Source organism: Balaenoptera acutorostrata, chromosome 6 (genome assembly GCF_949987535.1).
Source record: "Balaenoptera acutorostrata chromosome 6, mBalAcu1.1, whole genome shotgun sequence".
Classification (NCBI taxonomy): domain Eukaryota; kingdom Metazoa; phylum Chordata; class Mammalia; order Artiodactyla; family Balaenopteridae; genus Balaenoptera; species Balaenoptera acutorostrata.
In genome coordinates this window covers 11,792,188-11,816,581 of record NC_080069.1, presented here as the reverse complement: position 1 = coordinate 11,816,581, position 24,394 = coordinate 11,792,188, and the positions used below count along the sequence as shown (strand labels likewise).

The window sequence follows — 24,394 nt, the reverse complement described above, 5'->3', positions numbered from 1 at the left end:
CACCCCCCCATGGCAGGGCCCCTCCTCCTGGGGACAGTGAGTAACAAACTCTTGTCAACAGCCGTCCTCTTCCAGTCTGCTGGCCTCACCACTCTTGGAAAATGATGAAACTTACATTTTTAAACAGACCCATTCTAGAAGCAAACATTATCCCCTGCAATCTTAGAATGTGAATCAGAAAATTCACATCCAGAGGATGCCACAACTTTGGAAAAAGCCTAATCAGGGAGATGTCTCCTGGATGACTTTCAAAGGTGGGTAGAGAAGGGACCAAAACTGAGGGAGGAGGCACATGGCCTGAAGCCACATTAAAGGACAAGGATGGCCAGTAGGAAGATCCTGGCAAGAAGGCGGGAGGCAGAGAGGTACCAAGGCGAGTGTGCCTTTGGGAAGAGACAGAAAGAAAACGGGACCGGGGCGCGAGACCCGGCGGCATCCGGCAGGGCGGGCTTCAGCCATCCAGCTCCTCCTTGACGGTGATGCGCAGGGGGCAGATGCGCAGCGGCTCGGGGGGCCCGTCCCCCCGCGAGCCGCCCAGGTAGAAGTAGGGCCGCACCTCCCCGAAGCGGGCGTGGAAGGTGTACAGGTGGCAGTGGCGCTCCGCGTCGTAGAAGGACAGCTCACCCTCCTCGCACTCCAACTCCACGCGCAGGCGGCGCGGGATGGCCGGGACCAGGGGCGATGTGGCGGGGTCCGAGGTCACGCAGTGGTCGCCGTCCACGCCCTGCGTGCGGCACACGTACCAGAAGCCCGAGCGCGTGTCGTGGTAGCAGCTGTGCGAGTGGCCCTCGGCGCCCGCGTCCTGACGTGTCCGCACCACGCCCACGCGCCAGCTTGGCAGTGCACCCAGGTCCACCTCCCAGGCATGCGAGCCCTGCGACAAGATGCAGGAGCCCAGCAGGCAGGGCGCCGACGAGAAGCGCTCCGGATTCTCTACCTGGACCCGGTAGCCGTGGTTGGTGACACTGGTGAGGTCGTCTGACACGGAGAGCCAGCCAGCCGCAGTGTTGGGATCAAAGCTGAAAGGCACTGGGTGGGCAGTGGGAAGAGCGTGGGTGAAATCAGCAAACCTGAGAGCCCGCCCTGCTGTCAGGCCAGCCTGATGCCTCCGGTCCCCCTAAACTGACAGACTGTGTCCCACCGGGCCCAGTGCATGGAGGGGCTGCCCTGGGCTGAGGGGTGGTGTTATGGGTTGCAGTGTGCCCTGCAAAAAAAGCTATGTTCAAGTCTTCACCCCCAGTATCTCAGGAGGTGACCTTATTTGCGAATGGGGTTGTTGCAGATATAAGTATTTAAGATGAGATCAGATTGGAGTAGAGGGGGCCCTTAATCCAATATGACTGTTGTCCTTATAAAAGAGGAGAAGAGACATAGACACATAACGGGGAAAAGCCCTGTGATACTGGAGGCACAGGTCAAAATGCTGCAGCCACCAGCCAAGGTCTGACAGCAAATACCACAAGGTAGGAAGAGGCAGAGAAGGATCCTCCCCTACAGGTTTCAGAGGGAGCACAGCCCTGCTGACACCTTGGTTTTGGACTTCTAGCCTCCAGAAGAATAAATTTCTGCCATTTTAAAGCATCCAGTCTTTGTCCCTTGTTCGGACAGCCACAGGAAGCCAATGCAGGCAGGGATCCTGACCCTGACACAATGCCTGTGACATCTAACAAAAGCATGTAACATGCCCCTGGGTCACTGACATTTCTCCCTGTAAAATCATGTTCGGACTGCTACTCCAAAAGTATCAAGAGACTGGGTGGCTTAAACAACAGAACTATATTTCTCATAGTTCTGGAGGCTGGAATTCAGAGACCAGGGTACCAGCATGCTCAGTTGCTGGTGAGGGCCCTCTTTGGTTTATAGATGGCTACCTTCTTGCTGTGTCCTCACATGGGGGAGAGAGAGAGAGAGAGGAAGCCAGCTCTCTTGTGTCTCTCCTTAAAAGAGCACGAATCCCATCATAGGGCCCCATCCTCATGACCTCTTCTAACCCTAATCCCCTCCCAAAAGCCCTGCTTGCAAATTCCATCACATGGAGGTTAGGGCTTCAACATATGAATTTGGAGGGCGGGGGGACATATAAACGTTCAGTCCACAGCACAGGATATAGTGACTCATGTGGGCTGGAATCACCTTGGAGAGGCGCCCCTGAACTGAGGAACTCTTTCATTATATTATATATACAATGTTTTGGAATAGAAAGGGAAGTCAGTTGCTCTTTCTGAAGAGTTGGCCAAGAGTCAGGACCCAAAAAGGAAGGGTTCAGCCAGGAGGGGTTTGAGCAGTGGGGCAAGAAGGGGAGCAGGGCACGGGGGCTTGAATGAAAGAGGCTGGAGAAGGGACCAGTGGGGGGAGGAGGAGGAGGGGTGGGAAGCTGGAAGGAGTGAGTTCAGCTGGCTCTCTGCCTTGCATGACCTCCCCCCTCTTACACCTGCCTGGGCCCCTCTCACCAGATTCGACACACACGAGCATCTTCCTCCAGACTCGGTACTGCAGGGAGTCCAGGTACTTGCAAACGTCGATGAGCATACCAGGCTGGACAGGTTCCGGCTCCATCGTGCAGAAGAGGCTGGGAAAGGAGAATTGGGCCTGGTGCGCTGGGCCAGGGCCATGCATCCTGGGGCCTAACTGGGTCAGCTGGAAACAGGATCCCTTGCCTCAGGCCTAGACTCCCTGGCCATCTTACTCAAGACAACAGGAGCCAACTGGGCAGCTCACGCCCCTTCAGGACTCAGTACTTGAGCCCATCCTGCCCCAACTGGGATAAATATAAATAGGAGGTTCTCAGACATGCATGTGGGCAGAAATCACACGTACACATCAGCTCACAGGGTATATGAGTTGGAAGGCACCTTAAGGGTCCCCTAGTCCCACATTCTGAAGGTGTCACTGGCCTTTGCTTCAACACCTCCAGTGACAGGGAACTCACTACTGTCCAAAGCACTTTCTTCCATCTTTGTCCAGCTCTGACGGGAACACAGTTCTTCCGTATTCATCCCTGTGAACTCTACAACCATCAACGCAAACCAGCGTGTCCTGAGGCTCTCAGAGGCAGGGGGCTGGCCCCCAGAGAACTACAAGCCCTGTGCACGATGGCACTCTCTCCCCACACAGGGAGTGGTCACGTTCCACACTCAGGAAAACAACACTGCACCAGTGCAAATCGGAAGTGGGTGCCTTGAAAGAGGGCTCTCCACCTGGTCAGTCGCCCTGTTCCCTCTGTATTGCACCCAGCCAGCCTCATTACATGCCTGGCCCTGGAGCCATGGGAGTTTGCACCCCTGGTATTTCTGCCGACTCCTTCCCTCCCCTCTACCAGCCTTGGCAACTTACCGGCGTTTTCGGCTCTTGTGCTTCTGAAAAAGAAAAAACCAGAGACACAAACAGAGACACAGAGAAAACATGAGTTTCTGACCTCAAAAGGAGCCATACATCCCATGTTCATGGATCAGAAGACTTAATATTGTTAAGATGGCAATACCCCCCCCAAACTGATCTACAGATTCAATGCAATTCCTAGCAAATAACAGCTGGCTTCTTTGCAGAAACTGATAAGCTGATACTAAAATTGATATGAAATTCAAGGGACTCAGAATAGCCAAAACAATCTTGGAAAAGAAGGACAAAGTTGGTGGCTCACACTTTCTGGTTTCAAAACTTATTAAAAGTTACTACTCGGCCATAAAAAAAGAATAAAATTTTGGCATTTGCAACAACTATATTATGCTAAGTGAAATAAGTCAGGGAAAGACAAATACTGTATGTTACCACTTATATGTGGAATCTAAAAAAATAAATTAAACAAACAAATGAATATAATAAAACAGAAACAGACTCACAGATATAGAGAACAAGCTAGTGGTTATCAGTAGGGAAGGGGAAGAGGGGAGGGGCAAGATAAGGAGAGGGGATGAAGAGACACAAACTACTATGTACAAAATAAACAGGCTACAAGGACATATTTACAGCACAGGGAATATAGCCAATATTTTATAATAACTTTAAATGGAATATAAATCTATAAAAATTTTGAATCACTATGCTGAACACCTGAAACTAATATAATATTCTAAATCAACTATACCTCAATTTAAAAAAAAACCTCATTAAAAGCAACACTAAACAAGACAGTGTGGTACTAACATAAGGACATACAGATCAATGGACACTGAAAGTCTAGAAATAAACCCTCATATTTACTGTCAACTGGTTATCAACAAGGGTGCCAAGACCATTCAATGGGAGAAGAAAGGTCTTTAACAAATGGTGCTGGAACAATTGGGTATCCACATGCAAAAGGCTGGATTCCCACCTTGTACCACATACAAAAATTAACTCAAAATGGATCAAAGACTTAAATGTAGAGATAAGACTATAAAACTCATGACCGGGCTTCCCAGGTGGCGCAGTGGTTGAGAATCTGCCTGCTAATGCAGGGGACACGGGTTCGAGCCCTGGCCTGGGAAGATCCCACATGCCGCAGAGCGGCTGGGCCCGTGAGCCACAACTGCTGAGCCTGCGCGTCTGGAGCCTGTGCTCCGCAACGAGAGAGGCCGCGACGGTGAGAGGCCCGCGCATTGCGATGAAGAGTGGCCCCCGCTTGCCACAACTGGAGAAAGCCCTCGCACAGAAACGAAGACCCAACACAGCCAAAATCAATCAATCAATCAATCAATCAAACATACGCATCTGATTCAAGATCCTCAATTAAAAAAAAAAAAAAAATAGTGTATAAAAAAAAAAAAACAGAAAAAAAACTCATGACCTTGGATCAGGCTATGGTTTCTTAGATATGACACCAAAAGCGCAAACAGCAAAAGAAAACAGATAAATAGGACTTCAGCAAAATGGAAAACTTTTGTGCTTCAAAGGATGTCATGAAGAAAGTGAAAGATAACCTACAGAATGGCAACTTTCCATAAATCTAGAAGAAGCCCCACGTAAAAAATTATTTAAAAAGTACTCCACTGTATCAAGAAGGAGTCAAGAGAGAAGAAACAAAAAAAGAGAGAGAAAGAATAAGTGCAAGAGAGGAAGGGAGAGGGAGGAGGAGGGAAGGAGAGAGGCAGAGAGGAGTGGAGAGGCCCTCAAGGTCTTGATTAAAAGCTCCTCCGCCTCCTGACACAAGCCAAGCACCGCATCTGTAAGCTCCTCCAACCCGGGGTCCGGAAGCTACGGGAAGGCTGGGTCGGCCAGGGCTGCTGGCCTCAGGCTCCCCGCTGGCCCCTGAACGTCTGGCCCGTCACTGACTCTGGACGTTGAGCTCCTCACCATGAGAAAGGAGACGTCATCCTCCTTCATCTCCATCTGCAGCCGCTCAATCTCATGGGCCAGGGCCTCCGTGTCTTCCGCCAGCCGCTTCATCTTCTCCTCGGCCAGAAGCTGCTTCTGCCTGGCCTCCTCAGCCATGGCATCCAGGATGGCCTGCTCCTCCACTCTCAAGAACTCTCGAAGCTTGTCAAACTCCTGCCGGATTCGCCCTTCCAGCCAGGCAGCCTCCACCTGCAGCAGAGGGCGGGAGGGGGCCTCAGCCATCACCGAGCCCGGTGGCTCCCAGATGTTCAGCAAAGGAACTCCATTTTTCAGGAGAAATCACATGCAAAACCTCGAAAGACAAAATATACATGCAGCTTTCTTAGCACGAATTTATAAGTTTAAAATAAGTCAAACAGCCTAATGAGGTTGTTTTGATACATGAAAAATAAAACCAAATCACTGCTTATAGATGACAACTGTAGTCCTATAAATTCCTCAGCAATACTCTGTACCTGTATAGGTTGTGCAATAGTGAGGGAAGCCCTGAATCACAGAAGTGAACTGTGGCAAACAGCAAAGATTTTAAAAAATTATTTGCCTTCCAGAGAGTTCCCTGGATGCCCAGTGGTTAAGACTCTGCACTTCCACTGCAGGGGGCAGGGGTTCGATCCCTGGTCACGGAACTAAGATCCTGCCTGCAGCGCCGCATGGCCAAAATAAGTAAATAAATAAATAAATAAAATAAAATCCAATGTCTAATCATTTAAAACAAATTATTTGCCTTCCAATATCAGGACTTCAAATTTGATAGAGAGGCTTACCAAAAAAATAGTAGGAAGTATTTATTTTAAAACTGAATCATTAGTAATATGCACACTCCTAATCATAATTACGAAAAGCATTTAAAATAACAGTTAAAACAAAACCATAAATACACTCAAAGAAAAAGCAGAGACCTATTTCTCATCTTGGAATGAGAAAGACTTTTCTTATCATGATATAAAATTGAGAAGCCTCAAGGAAAGAAAGAGATAATTGGATACATGTAAAAATAAGAAGTTTTATATGGCAAGAGACTACTAATAAGTTTAAATACATAAGTACAATTCTATGACAACTTTTGGAAAAACAACTCGAATTGTGCACTCTAGCAATGGCAGGTTAGTAACCCACTCTTTGAACTGAAAATTCAATATATGTTTATGGCTCTGATAATACGATGACAAAATGATTCACTGAAAAAAGGAAAATGACCAAAAAAGGGGGGAAATGATTTTTTGAAAAAGGACGAACTAGGAAAAATACTTCCAACCTATATTGTAGATTATTATTATTCTTCATAATAGTGTTCTTATGAATGTGCAAGGAGAAAAGACAAACATTCCAAGAAAAAGAATGTGAACTTCACAGAAGAAATGCAAATGGCTGTTATACTTGTGAAAGGATGTACACACTTATTAATAAACAAAGAAATGCATATGAGGAGAGATGGCGCTATTGAAGTATCAGGTAAAAAGATTGATAACGTACGTATAGAGGGAGAGAGTGAGATCTGGGATGATTCTTATCACACCAGAAGATAAAAAACAGAGTAGACAGGAAAAACCAGCCAGTGTAAATTCAGCTCCAACCACTCTCATGCTGGCAATGGCAGCCCCTCAATAAAGAGGTAAACACAAAACTTTCACTTTTCATCCACCTGGATTGACTGGCTTTAGAGGAAAAGCATTAATGAAGCCGGAATCCTGGACTCTTCACACCTGACCACCTGAGAATTCCACAGTGCCTGGGATGGACAGACAGCAGCTGTCACTTGGACACATGGACACTCCCTAGGTGTCCCCACCGCATCCTGCACCAGGCCAGCCAGGCAGACGGCACGGGCCAAGCTCGGGAGGAGATGAAGCTGAGGGGCACACGGAGGCTGGATGAGGGCCTTGGATGGTGAGGAGTCTGGACTGTGCCGTGGGTGCTATGGAAACCACTCTACAGTTTTAAGCAGAGGAGTGACACAATCGATCTGTTTTTCTAAAAGATCAGCCCACTCCAAGGAGCATGGACTGCAGGACAAGAGTGGAAGTACGGGGCCCAGGTAGGAGGCCAGGGAAAAAACGATGGGGACCTGGACCAGGATGGTGGCAGTGGAGCGGGAGTGTCAACGGACGGGATACATTCTGGAGACCACGGACGTGGGGAGTGAGAATGAGGGTGTCGCTGGCTTCAGCGGCCGGGCAAGTGGTGCAGCGTGGCACGTGCCGTCAGCCTGAAACCACAGGGCAGGTGGCGCAGGGGGCTGTTGAAGCTGCTCCATGGCTGCTGGCATGGTGTTTAAAGAGGCCACGCAGCCACAACCGGCGTCCGAGGGCAAGGCTGTGCGAGGCCATCAGGGCTGGCGAAGGCCGACCCTGTGGGCAGCAGCATGGCCAGGGCCAGCCCACCTGCACTTCTCCCCCCCGCAACCCCGGGTGTCCCCATCGCCCTGTTCAGCCCCAGCGTCACTCACCTGATTGTGCTTGGCGATGGCCTCGTAGGAGCGCCGCATGGCCCAGAAGGCCTTGGCTTTCTCCCGCAGCGCGTGTTCCATGTTCCTGCACTTGGCCTGCCGTGAGGGGCGAGAAGGAGGCAAGGAGGCAGGTTAGGGCGGAGGCCGGGCAGGGATGCGGCACGCCACATCACGGCGGGAGTTGCACTTCACCGTGGGTACCACTCGACCACATTTACTGAACCCGGTCCGGCCACGTGCTGTGGGACACAGCTGGAAAAGCACAGCCCTGACCTTGAACTGGATGGGGTACGGCATAAAGGGCCTCAGATACCCTCTAACCCGGCCCCTTCGTTTACACCTGATACAGACGGAGAGACAGGGTGAGGAGGTAAAGGGACCTGTTCCCTCCCACGTTGGTCACGGGACAGCACGGAAGGCACCCCGCTTGGCCTAAAGCTGGTGCAGGCTGGGCCATGAGCCCGAGCTGTGGGCCCGACGGTAAAGACAATGTGCTCACAGGCTCCCTTGGTGACTTTCTCAACTGGACTGGTCTGCAATCACGAAAGAATAGGCCTGATAGTGGGGCTGACCCAGTTCTTCCCACAGGGCCTTATCTAAACTGCAGTCTTCCCTTGGTATCCATAGGGGATTTGTTCCAGGATCCCCATGGATACTGAAATCCAAGGATTTTCAAGTCCCTATATAAAAATGGTGTCGTATTTGTATAAAATGCTATGTAAGTAGTTGTAAGTACAATGTAAATGCTATGTAAATAGTTGCCAGAGTGGCAAATTCAAGTTGTGTTTTTTGGAACTTTATGGATTTTCCCCCCCCCGAATATCTTTGATCTCCCATTGGTTGAATCCACAGATGTGGAACCTGTAACTACAGAGGGGCTACTGTACACGTCTCCCCGCATCCCTGCCTTATCCTGATATTCTAATAGTGCTTGGATCGTGTGAAAGACTTTAATCAGCAGATTCAAATACTTCTTGCTTAGTTTTTGTTTTATAAATTTAACCTCTGCTCTGATCTCCCTGGGCTCCTAGAGGAACCACTGCTGGTTTTAGGTTGGATTCTGACCTTTTGTATCCCAGGCCTAGCATTTTCTCTCCATCTTTATCCTTTTCCCTCTACATTCTGAAAAAGCCTCGCAAGTTTCCTCTTTGGAAAAATAACAATTCTAACAACGTTAATTATAAATGACTACCATTTACTGAGCATTTACTATGTGCCAAGGACTTTGCTAATTACTTTACACATTACGTCACTTAATCATCACATTATTCCTATAAGTAATTTTATCAGCCCCCTTTTACAGATGAAAAAACTGAAGCACGGAAGGGGGAAGTGACTAGCCCAAGGGCACACAGCTAGTTCATGGCAGAGCAAGGATGAGAACCTAAACAGTGGTGGCAGGCAGCCTGTAAGATGGTTCCCACTGATCCCTCCCTCCTGTGAGATAAGAAAGTTTGTTGTCTTAAGCTGCCAAATGTGGGGGTAATTTGTTATGAGTGATAAATACAGATTTGTCCTCAAAAGCCTCATCCCCACCTGGGCCTGATTTAGATGGCGAGATTCTGGACCTCGAGCTGATGCTGTAATGGGACAAGATGCTTGGGAATCTTGGGAGGGGTGAACATACTCTGCATGTGGGAGGGACACCCATCACTGGGGCCAGAGCGCAGATTGAAGGAGACAGCCTCTAAAATGGCCCCAATGACCCCACCTCCCAGTACTCACGCCCTGGTGGAATCCCCTGCCTGTGGGCTGGATCTAGTGACTTGCTCCTAACCAACAGAATATGGCAAAAGTGATGGGACATGAGCTGAGGTGACAAAAAGCCTGCACACACCCTTTCTTGCCCTCCCGTGCTTGTTCCCTTGGATGGAAGTGATCCACCCTCTGGAGCAGCCCATGGGGCTAGGAACTGAGAGCATCCAACCAACAGCCGCAAGGACCTGAATCCTGCCACCAACCACACAAGTGAGCCTGAGTGGGGATCCTGGCTTACTTGGGCCTTCAGATGAGACTGTAGCCCCAACCAACACTGCAGCATCATGAGACCCTGAGGCAGAAACACCCAGCCAGGTCATGCCAGATTCCTGACCTACAGAAACCATGACATAATAGACATTTTTGTTTTAAGCCACTATGATTGGGGAAATTTGTTACACAGCACTAGATAACTAGCCCATCTGTCCTGTTCCACAGTCCATTCTTTTAACCACTCTTCTACAGAAAATAAACAATGATTTCTTTCTCTGCAGCTTTTGTTTTCTATTCATTCTAGTCACGTTTATGTTCCTCTTGACAATATTTAACAGATTTTTAAAAAATACTCTTCTCTGTAGTATTATCATCTCTAAGGTGTGTCTCCTCAACAGCAAAATAACATTAGCATGAGCGTCCCACAAAACCACTGAAATATCATCCCAATGTGTTATTTTGTGGGACGAGATGTTTTGTTGCAAAGTTATGTAATAGGGTCCCCAAAGACAATTCCACGATTTGCCAAATAAGTGTGAATGACAGGAGTGAAGCAAGTCACATTACCCAGGGGCATGCTGGCCCCAAACAACACAGCCCAACCCTCTGCCCTTCAACCTTCAGTCCGGGATTTATGGGGTAATGAAGATGGAAAGGGGGTGACAGTCCCTTGTCCTTCCCAAACTTTTCAATCACTTGGAGAGTTCTGCTTTAATTCAGCAAATCCCAACCCTAAATAAAATGTGCCCTTCTCTGAGATGCTAGCTGGTGAGACCCACCAATGATTATATTACCACCAGCAAGCAGTTATTATTAAGCATGTACTATGCACAAAGCACTAAATTAGGTACTTTACAAACATCATTCTATCGAATTCTTACATTTCTGCAAGGTAGGCGCTATATTGCTAATATATAGAAAAGAAGGCCCAGAAGAGTTAAGTAACTTGCCAAAATTATAGTTAGCAGCAGAACCATGATCTGTCTGCAGAACTGTCCAAGAATAAAGGCCACAGTCTTAACCACAAGACTACCCACCCAATTTCATTAAGGAAGCTACTACTATGTTGTCTAGTTGTCTTTTGTGTTTCTAAATGTGTCATCTTATTTCCAAATTTGTTGACATCAAACATGTCAATTTCTTTACTTCTGGAGAATAAAAGCTTATAGTTCTGGCCATACTTTGCCCAATTCCTTAAACAACCTAGCATGTGAATGAAATTTTCCTCCCATAAATGTCAAATTAAACAACGCATCTTAAAAACTTATGGAAAATCAAAAACTGGAAATGACCCAAATGTCCATCACCAAGAGATGGGTGAGTAAATTATGGTATATTCATACAATGGAAAGCTACTTAGCAGTAAAAAAAAAGGAGCAAACTACTGATACATATAACAGGTGAATCAAAAAGTATATGTATATACTACTCTGGAGGAGAGTAGATACAGTATCATTTCATTTATGTGAAGTCCAAGATCAGGCAACACTAAGCCAAGGTGATAAATCAGAAAGTGGTTGCTCTTGGTGGAAGACTGACTGGGAAGAAGGAGGGACCCCTCCAGGGTGATGGAGATGTTCTCTACTTCATTTGGAGTGTTAGGTATAGGGTGTGTGTAATAGAACTCATCCAACTGAACATTTAAGATCTATGCATCTAACTGTATATGTTATACCTCAAATTTTTAAAAGCCTATAAAATGAAAACTTTACAAGTTTTAACCTTTTCTTGTAACTTACCAAGAGTTTTCCTCCCTTAATGAGAGGAAATTCCTTCCTTTTCACTGCATTTTTTTTTTTTTTTTTTTGGCCCTGCTGCGCAGCTTGCGGGATCTTAGTTCCCCTACCAGGGATGGAACCCTGACCCACGGCAGTGAAAGCGCCGAGTCCTAACCCCTGGACCGCCAGGGAATTAATTCCCTTTCCTCTCCAATTTAATGAGTTACTTTGTACCTTTCAATCTCCTTTGTTGTCGTCACCAATTTATTTTCTTTGCATAAGACATAAACGTGCCATCTCTTAAATAATTATAAACTGAACACCCCTGTAACCACCACCCAGGACATGTCCCTTCTGAATCTTAATCCCTTTTTTCTGTCAGAGGAAACTCCTAATTTCTATGGTACTTCCTTGCTTTTCTTTATAGTTATATCTGCTATGTATGATCCCTAACCTAAATAATACACTTTAGTTTTGCCTGGTTTTGAGCTTTATATTAAAGGAATAAAACTACATATATTCTTTTGTGTCTTGCTTCCTCTATGTAACATAAAGTTTGTAGGATTCAAATACATAATTGTATGTAAGTTTACCCATTCATCGTTGCATTGTAATCTATTTTATGAATACACCACAATCAGGTATCCATTCCGTTATCAATGGATAGCTGGGTCATTTACAACTTCGAGTAAGACAAATAGGATGAACATTCTTGTATAGGTCTCCTAGTGCACAGGTACACTGGTTCTTCTACAAAATATTCCTGGGGGTAGAACTGCTGGGCCACAGGTACATGTATCTTCAACTTTGGTAGATAAATGCCAAACATTTTTCCAAAGCAGGTGTACCAATTTATACCACATGAGCAATGTTAATGAAAAATGTTTATTAACCATTTGGATCTTTATTTTTAAATACCTGTTATTAAAATCTTTGACCCTTTTTCTATTGAGTTGCCTGCCATTTTCCTACTGGTATGTAAGAATTTATTATAAATACACAATGTATGTCTTTTATGGGTTAAATGCATAACGAGTATCTTCTATTGTATCACTTATATTTCTTAATTTCAGTGTGGTCCAATGTTATCAGTGTTTTCCTCTGGAATTAGTGCTTGTTGGTTTTAAGAAATACCTCCCTACTCTGAGGTCATAAAGATAATCTCCTATATTATTTAAAGTTATAGCTTTCCTTTCACATTTGGGTCTAATGTGGATACCTGAAGTTTATTTTGTGAATGGTGTGACCCAGTAGCTTGTTTGCTCCAAAAGCATTATTTAAGAACAAACTGGAAACTAATACAACATTGTAAATCAACTATATTTCAATGAAATTTTTTAAAAAAAATTTAAAATGAATACTACCATTCCCCTACTGGTCTGAAGGCCACCTTTGTTATACATCACACACAGATCTGTTTCTAGGTTCCCCAGTCTGTTTCCCCGGCCATCTGTTTATCCTTGTGCCAGTATCACAATCTTTACTTCTACAGCTACAACATAAACTGACATCTAATAAATATTTCCTAAGAATGCTTTGGCAATTCTTGGCCCTTTGAGCTTGCATGTAAATTTTAAAATCAGCTTGTCAAATTCCACAAAATAATCATGTTGGGATTTTGATTGGGATAGAATTGACTCTACAGGTCAGTTTGAGGAAAACTGACATCTTTAAAATACTGCCTTCTAATCTATGAATATGGTGTATCTTCCCACTTAGCCTTCTTTGATGTTCCTCAACAAAGTTTTCTATTTTTCCCTGCCTGCACACTTCTCGTTACATTTATTCCCAGATATCTGATTTTTTAAATACTATTGTAAATGGTTTTTTAAATTTTCTATTTGCTACTGATATAAATACAACTTTTAATCTTTATTTTGCAAACCAGCATTCTGTCTAAACTATGCAGATGCAATCATATTATCTGCATATAATGCCATTGTTGTTTCCCTCTTTCCAAACCTTATGCCTTTATTCCTGACTGACTTTATTTGCTAGGCTCTCCAATACAAACTTGAATAAAATTGGTCATAACAGGCATTCCTGCCTTTTTCTTGCTCTCAGTAAGAAAACTGTAAGTGTTTCACAATTAAATATGATATTTGCTATAAGTTTTTTGGTATTCTTAAGCAGTTTAATGAAGTTCCTTCTATTCCTAGTTTGCTAATTTTTTTTCAATCACAAAAGGATACTGAATTTAAGCAAATGCAATTTTTTCATTTAATGACTTCATCAAATTTAAGTGGCTCAGAATTGGATTTTGTTTTCTTATCCAGTCAGACAGCTTTTAGCATTTAACTGGAGTACTTAACATAATTACCAATATAATTGCATTTAAGTCCATCTTCCCGTTCTGTGCTATCTGTCCTGCTTGCTCAATACGTCTTTTTCTTCTCTTCCTTGTCTTTTTTTAGATTGTAGATTTTTTTTTTTTTTAAAGATTTATTTATTGATTGATTGATTGCTATGTTGGGTCTTCGTTTCTGTGCGAGGGCTTTCTCTAGTTGCGGCAAGCGGGGGCCACTCTTCATCACGGTGCGCGGGCCTCTCACTATCGCGGCCTCTCTTGTTGCGGAGCACAGGCTCCAGACGCGCAGGCTCAGTAGTTGTGGCTCACGGGCCCAGTTGCTCCGCGGCATGTGGGATCTTCCCAGACCAGGGCGTGAACCCGTGTCCCCTGCATTAACAGGCAGATTCTCAACCACTGCGCCACCAGGGAAGCCCCTAGATTGTAGATTTTTTATTCCACTTTTTTCCCCTATATACATTTAGTGGTTAACCTACAAAATACTACAGGTAGAAAGTGCGATTTCAAATGAATCTAAACAATACACTTTTCATGTTTGCTTCTGATATTCTGATTTTAACACTAAACACCCTTGGATCACAATTGGACCCACCAATCAGGGACCTGCATGTAGTCCAAGGAGTGCCTGAAATGACAGAGACTAGTGAGGGCTCCGGTGCAAAGGCTGGTCAGGACCAATAAGGGTCATCACTGCCCTGGGTGGAGCTAAGTGGCCCATGACACATCTGGAACATCACCCAGGGCCCAAGCCCAGCAAGAGCTCTGATTTTGGCTTCAATTATAACATTCAAGATGACTTAAATTATAAATACACGCAAAATAGGAAGTTTTTATTTACACTAAAGAATTCAGAATGTGATTATATAGTCCACAAACTGTTTGTAAAAATTACAATTTGATACCTTAAGCAGCAAATTTCAATAGCATATTTAATACCGTAAGGATTTTACAATATTGTTTTACCCAAAATATCCATTAACACAGGTGCTATGTGATATAGTAGAAAAGGGGAAGGGTGCCAGTAAGAGAATATTATTTCCTGTCACAGCACCCTCTCAAGTACTTATCAAAGTGCTAGAGCTACGTGTGCAGCCAGGGTTGTCTAGCACAAGCCAGGTTCTCTGTCCTCTGAGGCCCTACTGCTGCTTCTGACTGATTCCCGCCTGCTTCACCCAACTATCCCAAAGTGGCCTTGAAAACTAAGCTCAGGCCCTCTTCATGTCCTCCAGAAAGCCGCCTCGGCCTCCCCAGTAGAGTTTAGTTGCCTCTCTGCGGACACCTCTGCCACTGAACTTCGTACCCAGCATCACCGCCTCACTTTCCTGGAAAGGCTGCAGGCTTCCTGGGGGCAGGTGCTCCTGCCTGGGCCTCTCACCGAGCACAGTGGTGCTCCATAAACTGCAGACGGAATGAAGGCTTGCTCTGACAAGGTAGAGACCGTTTCAACCACTGCACATCTCCAGGTCTCAGCACAAACTAGATGCTCAACTAACCACTTGCCCAGTTGACAAATACACTGGGTGTTGACGTTCTCTCCACTACACCCCACGGCCTCCTGGATCGAGAGCTCGGAGGCCTGATCTGTACCTTGTCCTTTTCACTGACCACTGGTGAGAACTTTGGCAAAAGCTCTTTCTCGGGCAGTCAGGCTCCAACCCTGAAAGATAAAGGCAAGAGAGTGCCCGTGGTCTCTCAAATGCCACCGTAAAAATGAAGAATGCAGTTTTCTCTGTACATGCTCACCTAGCCCATCACCAGGATTTCCTGGCATCTGTCTCCAGGTAGTGTCATTTTTCCTACGTATTTCAAACATTTGTTTTTCAGGCAGACTGAAATAGCAGCTAAGAGCTCTGGCACTTGGCCACCCAGGTTCAAATCCCAGCTCCTCCACTTAGTAGCGGGTGATATTGAGCAAGTTCCTTAACTTCTCGGCCCCTCAGTTTCCTCATCTGGATAAGAGGGGTGAGAACACTACCTAGCTCAGAGGATGGCTGTGAGGATCCATGTTCAGTGCTTGTAAGAGTGCACCAGGGGCTTCCCCGGTGGCGCAGTGGTTAAGAATCCGCCTGCCCGCAGTGGTTGAGAATCTGCCTGCTAATGCAGGGGACATGGGTTCGAGCCCTGGTCTAGGAAGATCCCACATGCCGCAGAGCAGCTGGGCCCGTGAGCTACAATTACTGAGCCTGCGCGTCTGGAGCCTGTGCTCCACAACAAGAGAGGCCGCGATAGTGAGAGGCCCGCGCACCGCGATGAAGAGTGGCCCCCGCTTGCCGCAACTAGAGAAAGCCCTCGCACAGAAACGGAGACCCAACACATCCATAAATAAATAAATTAATTAAAAAAAAAAAAAAAAGAGTGCACCAGGCACGTGTTAGCTCGTTACCATTGAGTGTCACTTGGTCCCAGGTAACTTAACTCTCCTCCTGGTTTATTTTCCAGGTTTCTTAAATGGACCGCAGAGATGCATCTGGGACAACTTGATCTCATTCAGATGCCCTTCTTCTCCAACTCCAATCCAGGCTCCCATTCTTCCTTTCCCCTTGGTGGTCAGTCCTCCTTAAGAAGCAGGTGTCTACCATGGCAACTAGCGCTAGGCCCCCTAACTCAGGAGCCTCAATGTGCAGTGCTCAGTAAGACCCCATCCTGCCCCTGGTCACAGGCCTTGCCAGCAGGCAATTAAACATCCTCCAGTACAACTTGGATCTGGGAAGGCCTGGCCCATAAGGAGAGATCCAGGATGAGGCTGAGCAGTTGGGAAAAGGGGAAAGAATTGGAAGGGGGAAGACTTAAGAGGTGCCTGGAATAAACCTCGATTAGGCTTGGCTAGACTGATTCTAAGAAGGTAACCCCAGAAGGAGAAGAGGCTGGGTCTGGGGCAGGAAGAAGCTGGAGGGCAGAGAATGGCCGTCATATCAGTCCGGTGAGATGGAGAAGCAAGGGGTCTAGACAAGGCAGTTTTTTTTTTTTTTTTTTTTTTTAAACAATCACTTTTATTATTTATTTATTTATGGCTGTGTTGGGTCTTCGTTTCTGTGCGAGGGCTTTCTCCAGTTGTGGCAAGTGGGGGCCACTCTTCATCGCGGTGCGTGGGCCTCTCACTGTCGCGGCCTCTCTTGTTGCGGAGCACAGGCTCCAGACGCGCAGGCTCAGTAGTTGTGGCTCATGGGCCCAGTTGCTCCGCGGCATGTGGGATCTTCCCAGACCAGGGCTCGAACCTGTGTTCCCTGCATTGGCGGGCAGATTCTCAACCACTACGCCACCAGGGAAGCCCGACAAGGCAGTTTTGAGGCCTGGGACCTGGTGGAGGTTCAGGGCTGGTTTGCTCTGAAGATGCAAGCCGGGCCAAACGTCAGACTGGGAGTCAGGAGACCTGCGTTCTAATCCTAGATGTACCGCTTTCACTCCCTGTGACTGACCATTGGTGTGATTGGTATTCGATCACGCCCACCTGACTCCAAGAAGGCAGGGGCTTGGACCACCCTGCCCTTTCCTGCACACACTGTGCCTGGTACAGAGCAGGCACTCAGTCCACACCTGTCGGCCCACCGACGATGGTCCTCATCCACACAAGCCTCTAAGAACCCACACACAGAGGCAGCTGCCCTCATGGCTCCGGAACAGAGGGCCAGCAGGGACGGTCTTACCCTGGGACCAGAGAAGCTTCTATCAAAGTCCATGACCAGAGTAAGAGCGGAGCAAGGCCCCAGGTGAACTCTACAGTAACTGCTCTAACTCTGGACAAGTTGCTTAACCTCTGTGAGACTCAGTGTCATCGCCTGTAAAATGGGGAGAACAGTACCCACCTGTAGCAAGCTGAATAACATCCCCTCCAAAGATGTCCACGTCCTAATCCCTAGAACCTGGGAATGTGTTACCTTACATGGCAAAAGGGATTTCGTAGATGTGATTAAAATATGGATTTTAAGATGGGGAGATTATCCTGGATTGTCTCCAGGGGCCCCCTGTAATCACAAGGCTCCTTACAATTGGGTGGCAGGGGGGTTAGAGAAGACAACGGGACAACAGAAGCAGAAGTTGGAATGATGCACTTCAGAGATGAAGGAAGGGGTCTCCGAAAGCTGGACAAGGCAATGAAATAAATCCTCTCCTAGCCTCCAAAAGACGTGGAGCCAACACCTTGATGTTGAGACTTCTGACCTCCAGAACTGTAAGCTAATAAATCTGTGCTGTGTTAAACCACAAAGTTTGTGGCAATTTATTACAACAGCAAGAGGAAACTAATACACAACCTCACAGGGTTTTTGTGAGGATTAAGTGTGTTGACAAGTAAACACTTAAGAGCACATGGTACCTAGTTAAGTGGTCAAAAAGTGTTGGCTGGTATGATTATTTTTGCTGGAGTTCTTCATATGGTTGCCAAAGTAATCTTTCGAATGTACACATCTCACCGCAAAGCCCCTATGGAAGAGCTTTCAGGGCTCCCCATCAGCCCCTTCTCACCTGTCCAGCCTTCCCACACTGTCCCCACCACCACCACCTATCCACCCATCCAGAACGACAACTTGTCTATTTGCTGGCTGACGTCCCCACACTACAGTGCGAGCTCCGTGGGGCAGGGGCTCTGGCTTACTGACCTCTGCAGCCTCAGCACCCAGGATAGGTCCTGGCGCACAGCTGTCTAACACACGAGTGAGGCCACCCAGCACCAGGCTGAGCACACTCCTTAGATCTTTCGGGACTGGACTCCCCACCCCCTCAGACATCGCCCTGAGTGCCCACTGGTCTGTCAGCATCACTCCTCTGTTTAAAACCCTCCAACTGCTCCCTACAGCCTTTAGGACAAAGGCCAAGACTGGGGCCTCCTGGCTCCTTCTGCATCTCCATCCTCATTCTCTCAGTGCCTGGAAAGTCACTGCTTCTGGACCCTTACACATGCTGCTGCCTCTGCCTGAAATAACCTCCCTGACCCCCCTTCACCTGGCTAACACTTCCTAACCCCTCAGTCTCTGCTTGAAGCTCCTTGAAGGTATGAATTACTGTTTAGCTCGTGTCCCCAGTATCCCCAGGGCCTAGCAGTACAAGGCATCTGCTGAATAAACAGAAAGATGTCATTAGACCATATGCACTTCAGGGTACCTGGCTCACTGATCTTTTTTTTTTTTTTTTTTAATTTATTTATTTTTGGCTGTGTTGGGTCTTCGTTTCCGTGCAAGGGCTTTCTCTAGTTGCGGCAAGCAGGGGCCACTCTTCATCGCGGTGCGCGGGCCTCTCACTCTCGTGGCCTCTCTTGTTGTGGAGCACAAGCTCCAGACGCGCAGGCTCAGCAGTTGTGGCTCACGGGCCTAGTTGCTCCGCGGCATGTGGGATCTTCCCAGACCAGGGCTTGAACCCGTGTCCCCTGCATTGGCAGGCAGATTCTCAACCACTGCGCCACCAGGGAAGCCCCTGGCTCACTGATCTTGAATCCTGGCTTAGCTCAGACCTGGGTTCTGCCTTAGTGCTCTTGGCTTGACCCCTGCCCATCTTCCTGATCTATACACTTCTGGCAGTCCCATGGTGATTCGTCATGACTTGATCCATGGTGGCCCCCTACCTCAACCCCAGCCCCCAGAATGCCCAGCACTTACTTCAGCTGTCCCAAATCAGGACCTGGCACTTCTACCAAGGGAAATGAATGAGAAAAAGCACTGCTGTGGACCACTGTGACAGCAGTTACAGGCTTATCCCGTTGCCGAGCTAGTGTAGGGTTCAAACAAGCATATTGATGACATTCCCCTTCACTTGAACTTTGTCAAAATGTGTATGGAACTGTCAACTTTTGATATTTCTTAAGAAAAGCATTAAAGTAAACAAACTAAAACAGTGTCTGGAGACAGGCATTCTTATAGTGCCTCCTTTTCAATACACTCAGCTTCAGACCAGCAAAGCTGGGTTCTCCAAACTGTGGGTCTGACCTGTGTATTAGCAGGTTTTAGTAGGTGATGAAATAAATTAATGTTTTACACTCTGTGCAGTTTTTAAATTAAAACGACAGAAAATACCTGAGTACAATAGACATTTTCACAGAACTTTTGCTTCAGCTGATAGACACCATACATGCATGTGGCAGGTCTGGGTCACAATGGAAAAAACATGTCTTACCACGTGCTAGCTGAGGTCAAAAAATCTGAAAACCCCTGAGATGGCTAATCCTTATTTCCTGATCATTCTTCTTTCCTCTGCCAAAAACTTCTCCATGTTAGTTTGCCCTAAAATTGCTCCTTACCTTATTTATAGCCACTGGAACTCTAGGGGCATGCTGAGAGAGTGATCCAGTAGAGACCAGCTGGCCAGGGCCAGGGCCAGAGGCCTCCCCACAGCTACACAATACAGGGCTCCAGCCCGGGAAGGAGGGGAGAGATGTGGGGAGATCTAAAAGGCTCCACATCTTTGGCCAGGTCTTGGGGTCCTGCACCCCCACCCCGAGTGTGCCAAGTTCCAGGGTTGCGGGCTTACCCACACTTGTGCTTCTAAAAGGGGCATGGGCCACACACCTGTGGTAGAAAGGGTGCACGGCCTCAGCCCTTCAGAGGTGGGGCGGGGTGGGGAGGTGTCTTGAGAACATCCTGTAACCCCAGTTCTCACACTTCCTGTTGACATTCTCTCTCCTCCCATCTCAGGCCCCTGGGCCGCCCTTGATGAAGAAGGCAGCCTCTGTATGCTACCAGCGGCAGGGAGTGGGGGTCCCGAGGAGGCACCAGCAAGCTGGCAGGGGGAAGAGGGGCGGGACCGGGCACAGCCAGCTCTGGCAGGCTGGAGTGCAGGAGCAGCGGGGTCAGGGTGCTGCGTTCCAGCCCACGTGCGCGCTCGGCCACCTCCGGCTCGCGGCCGCGCTTACCCGAAAGTCGTGGGCAGTGTCCTTCACCGGCTGCACGCGGTGCCCCTGGTGCCGGGGGTCGGCCTGGCACGAGCAGCACAGCAGCTCTTTGTCGTCGAGACAGAAGAGGTTGAACTGGCCGCGGTGCAGGCGGCAGAGGCGCGGAGAGCGGTGGCCGGTCCAGCGCGCGCCCTCGGCCTCCTCGCGCAGCAGCTTCTCCACGAGGTTATTGAGGGTGTGGTTGGTGCGCAGGTCGGCGGGGGCCGCGCGGTCCTTGCACACCGGGCAGGTTGGTGCCACCTGCACCTCCCAGCAGCGGGTCACGCACCCGCGGCAGAAGTTGTGGCCGCAGCGCAGAGTCACGGCGTCACGGAAGGGGTCGTAGCAGACGGCGCAGAGCAGCTCCTCCTTGAAGGAGCGGGAAGGCCCGGGTGACAAGGCGGGGCCCGGCTCCATTGCCCCGGATCCCGGATCCCGCGCCCGCAACTTTCGCTCCGGCCCCTCCCATCCGCCGCGCGGCTCCCGCGACCCTGCGGAGGCCGGCGGTCAGCCCCTTCCACTCGGAGCACTGAGCGACTGCGGTGCCGACCAATCGCGCTGGGCGCGCTCGGGAGGCTCCGCCCCAGTTCCGGTCGGCTCGGGAAACCCCGGAAGAGCGGGGTGGGCCCGGTATGCTCCGCAGTCCCGGTCAGTCCTAGGCGAGCCAGGTTAGACGGGAAGAAGCTCTCAAGCAGTGTTCTAGGGCCTCCGTGTCGCTGCAACCTACTTCCGATTTCAAATGGGAAATGAAGTCTAGGAGCCCCTTCCTTAAGCGGTTCCCGGAAATTTCAGGCCCGTGAGGTGGGAGAAGCCAGAGCTCCTTACTTAGTGGTTCTGAAGTGAAGTCTGATCTTAACGGCGTCGTTAGCTTTTTCACCGCTTAAAAGAGTTTGCAGTGCCCTTTCAAAGATCTGTGCCCGCTCTTGCATTAGTTGCTTACTTATTTTGGGCAGTCTTGTGCCTGCCCCCTGGGGTAAGGCGGGAACAAATGAGAGAAGGGAGCAGTGGAAGACCTCTGAGAAGATCCGATTCTTGTCCCGTGGTTGAATAGGCAGGCAAGTCACCATCTTTCCAAAATCTATTTCCTCGTGAGTGAAACAGAGATCAAGGACGTCTGCAAAGTTAGCTATGGGAACTGGAATCCAGGCTAAATTCCTGCCAGGTACAGCAGGCCTGAGTCTCTCCAACCTGTGTCATGTTGATCACTTTACAACGTTCAGATGTGGGATTCCTTTCCCCTGGAACACTTTCATTTCCGGTTTCCGTTGGAAGACAAGTCTCCACAGGTCTCATGTTTCTGTATGCCACCCAGAGACACTGCCTTTTTTGGACTGTCTTTTCAAGGACGTTTCTATGATGAACAGCCTCGGAAGGCAGAGATAATGTCTCCCTCCAGGCAAAGATCTGGCCATCTTACTCTTCATTATAAAAGATTTGGGTTCCCTAAGCTTCCTCCTATGGCCCACATCATGTAGGCTTTTGGGAATTAAGGCTCAGGAAACTGGCCCAAATGACTATAATCTGACTATTGCCATTGCTGTAATAAACTGTCCTTTGACTCAAGAGTTTCATCTACTAGCATTCCTGAAACTGTGGCATGCTAACTTGTGTTGAAAGAAAAAAAAAAAAAGCACAACTTAAAAACTGAGAATTACGTCTTATTTGGCGGACAAAACAGAGGACTTAAGCTCTGAGGGACTGCTTGCTCCAAAGAGGTAGGCAAGGATCCAGGATATATAGTTTTTGCAACAAAGACCAGGTAGTCGGAACTTGAAAAGATTACTGTTAATTAAAGAAAACCAGATATTTCAAGTTAGGGAATTTAGCACTTTTCTATGTATGGGAAGATGCAAGAGTCTGGGCTCACTAAAATCATTCCTTTGATATGCACCTCAGCTATCTGAGGCCAGTATCCTGTGCTTTCTCATCCTGAGTCTCTTCGGGGTGTATCATTGGGGGGAGGGGGGCGGTGGCTGCAGCAGTTGACTGCTAGGTCGGGGTAGCGTTAATGTGATGGCTTGATGGCTGCAACATCCTTTGTTTACTGATACGGCAGGCAGCATTTTTCCCATTGATACTTGTTAGCTTGCAAGTAGGCTAAAATCTAAACAATTTCATTTCAAACTTACTCAGAATAGGCCTTTCCCCACAATGCCAAGCCGATGGATGCCACTAAGTGTTATTGCTTTCTGGAGTGTTTCTTATACATGATCAGTGGTCCTCCTGCAGTTACCTGGGGAGCTCTCTAAATAAAAGCACAGATTCTTGAGTCCAGATTCTTTAATCTACTTGCCTCTTTGGGGGGAAAGGCCCAGGAATCTGTGTTTTTCACACGCTCTCCAGGTGATTCTCAGGTACACTAAAGTTTGAGGCCCATTGTGCTAGATCTACTCACCCAGCAAGTAGGTCTACAGTTAGGCTTGCTGGTTCAAAAATTAACCTTCGAGACAATATCCGAAAAGGCCACAAGATGGAGCTAATAACCCCACATGCCAGGCACCTCCCTGGAAAATCTTGTCTCTTCTAGTCTCACTTTCTTTTTTTAAAAAAAATTTTATTTATTTATTTATTTTTATTTTTGGCTGTGTTGGGTCTTCGTTTCTGTGCGAGGGCTTTCTCTAGTTGCGGCAAGCAGGGGTCACTCTTCATCGTGGTGCATGGGCCTTTCACCGTCGCAGCCTCTCTTGTTGCAGGGCACAGGCTCCAGACGCGCAGGCTCAGTAGTTGTGGCTCACGGGCTAGTTGCTCCGCGGCATGTGGGACCTTCCCAGACCAGGGCTGTGTCCCCTGCATTGGCAGGCAGATTCTCAACCACTGTGCCACCAGGGAAGCTCTTCTAGTCTCACTTTCTTTCACTGTTTTATCTACGTGTCCCTGTTGCTCTGCGAATCTGTTTTGCTGTATGTGTGTTTCATTCTGTTCTTATGATGTCCCTTGTTTGTTTTGTTGTTGGTTTTTTTCTCAAGTCTCTGAGTAGGGCCGCAAATCAAAACAAGGGTAAAGAGTAGAAATTAACAAATGGATCTTTTTTTTCCTTTAAGGAGAATACAAAGGTTAACATTAAAGCAATAAGGTCCTCCAGTCTTTCTGGAAATCTGTAAAGGACTTGGTCCTATTCCAAGCACCACCATTAGCCAGGGGCAAGACCTGAGGCATAATATTTCACTTTCCTTACTACCTTTTTCTCAACTGTAAAAGGAAAGATTGGACTAATTGCTCCAAATTCTTAACAGCTCAGACACTCTGAACTTTTTTTATTCTTTACATAATTTCAGGAAAGAGGGTGATTAAGATACAGAGACCAGGAAAGAGAAGTCTTGGTGATTGTAACTAATGTGTCACCAGCTCCTGTTTCTTCTTCCAGTAGAAAGGACCTTCTTCAGAGGCCCTGAAGTTCAGGTCCTCTATATACCAGCTAAACTATTGCAAAACTTAACTGGCAGTTCTCACTACTATAACTTGCCCCATCCCATCCCATCCCCAGGCATCTTTGCCAGGCACCGCCACATTTCCAACCCCCCTGCCATCACCATGTACATTTATGTAAGGAATGACAACTCTTTCTTAAATGTTGTGTTAGGGAAAAAAATATTCCTAGGTGCAGAAAGACAAATGGCTTTTTTTTTTCCTTTTTAAAGCAGATGACTAGAAAGTGACTACTGCAAATAAAAAGCAGAGATTGTTAGATTAGATAAAAAAGCAAGACCCAACTATATGCTACCTAAAAGGAACCCACTTAAATATAAGCCTACAAGTAAGTAAAAAGTAAAAGGATAGAAAAA

General features: G+C 47.5%; 2 protein-coding genes across 2 annotated transcripts in view; one reads left to right on the top strand and one right to left on the bottom strand.

The window, feature by feature from the left end:
• Positions 1 to 17: 17 nt before the first annotated feature.
• Positions 18 to 21,256, bottom strand: TRIM35 (tripartite motif containing 35). Its single transcript, XM_007192746.2, has 6 exons — positions 20,595 to 21,256; positions 7,760 to 7,855; positions 5,272 to 5,502; positions 3,334 to 3,356; positions 2,451 to 2,569; positions 18 to 1,029 (listed from the first exon to the last, which is right to left on the bottom strand). The coding sequence occupies exons 1-6, from the start codon at positions 21,027 to 21,029 to the stop codon at positions 452 to 454; spliced, it is 1,482 nt and encodes a 493-aa protein (XP_007192808.2). The 5' UTR covers positions 21,030 to 21,256; the 3' UTR covers positions 18 to 451.
• A 913-nt stretch (positions 21,257 to 22,169) lies between these two features.
• PTK2B (protein tyrosine kinase 2 beta) overlaps positions 22,170 to 24,394 on the top strand; it is a 139,121-nt gene continuing 136,896 nt past the window's right edge. The window contains exon 1 of the mRNA XM_028169171.2: positions 22,170 to 22,327. The gene's annotated coding sequence lies outside the window, so the exon portion shown is untranslated. The remainder of the gene's footprint in view (positions 22,328 to 24,394) is intronic.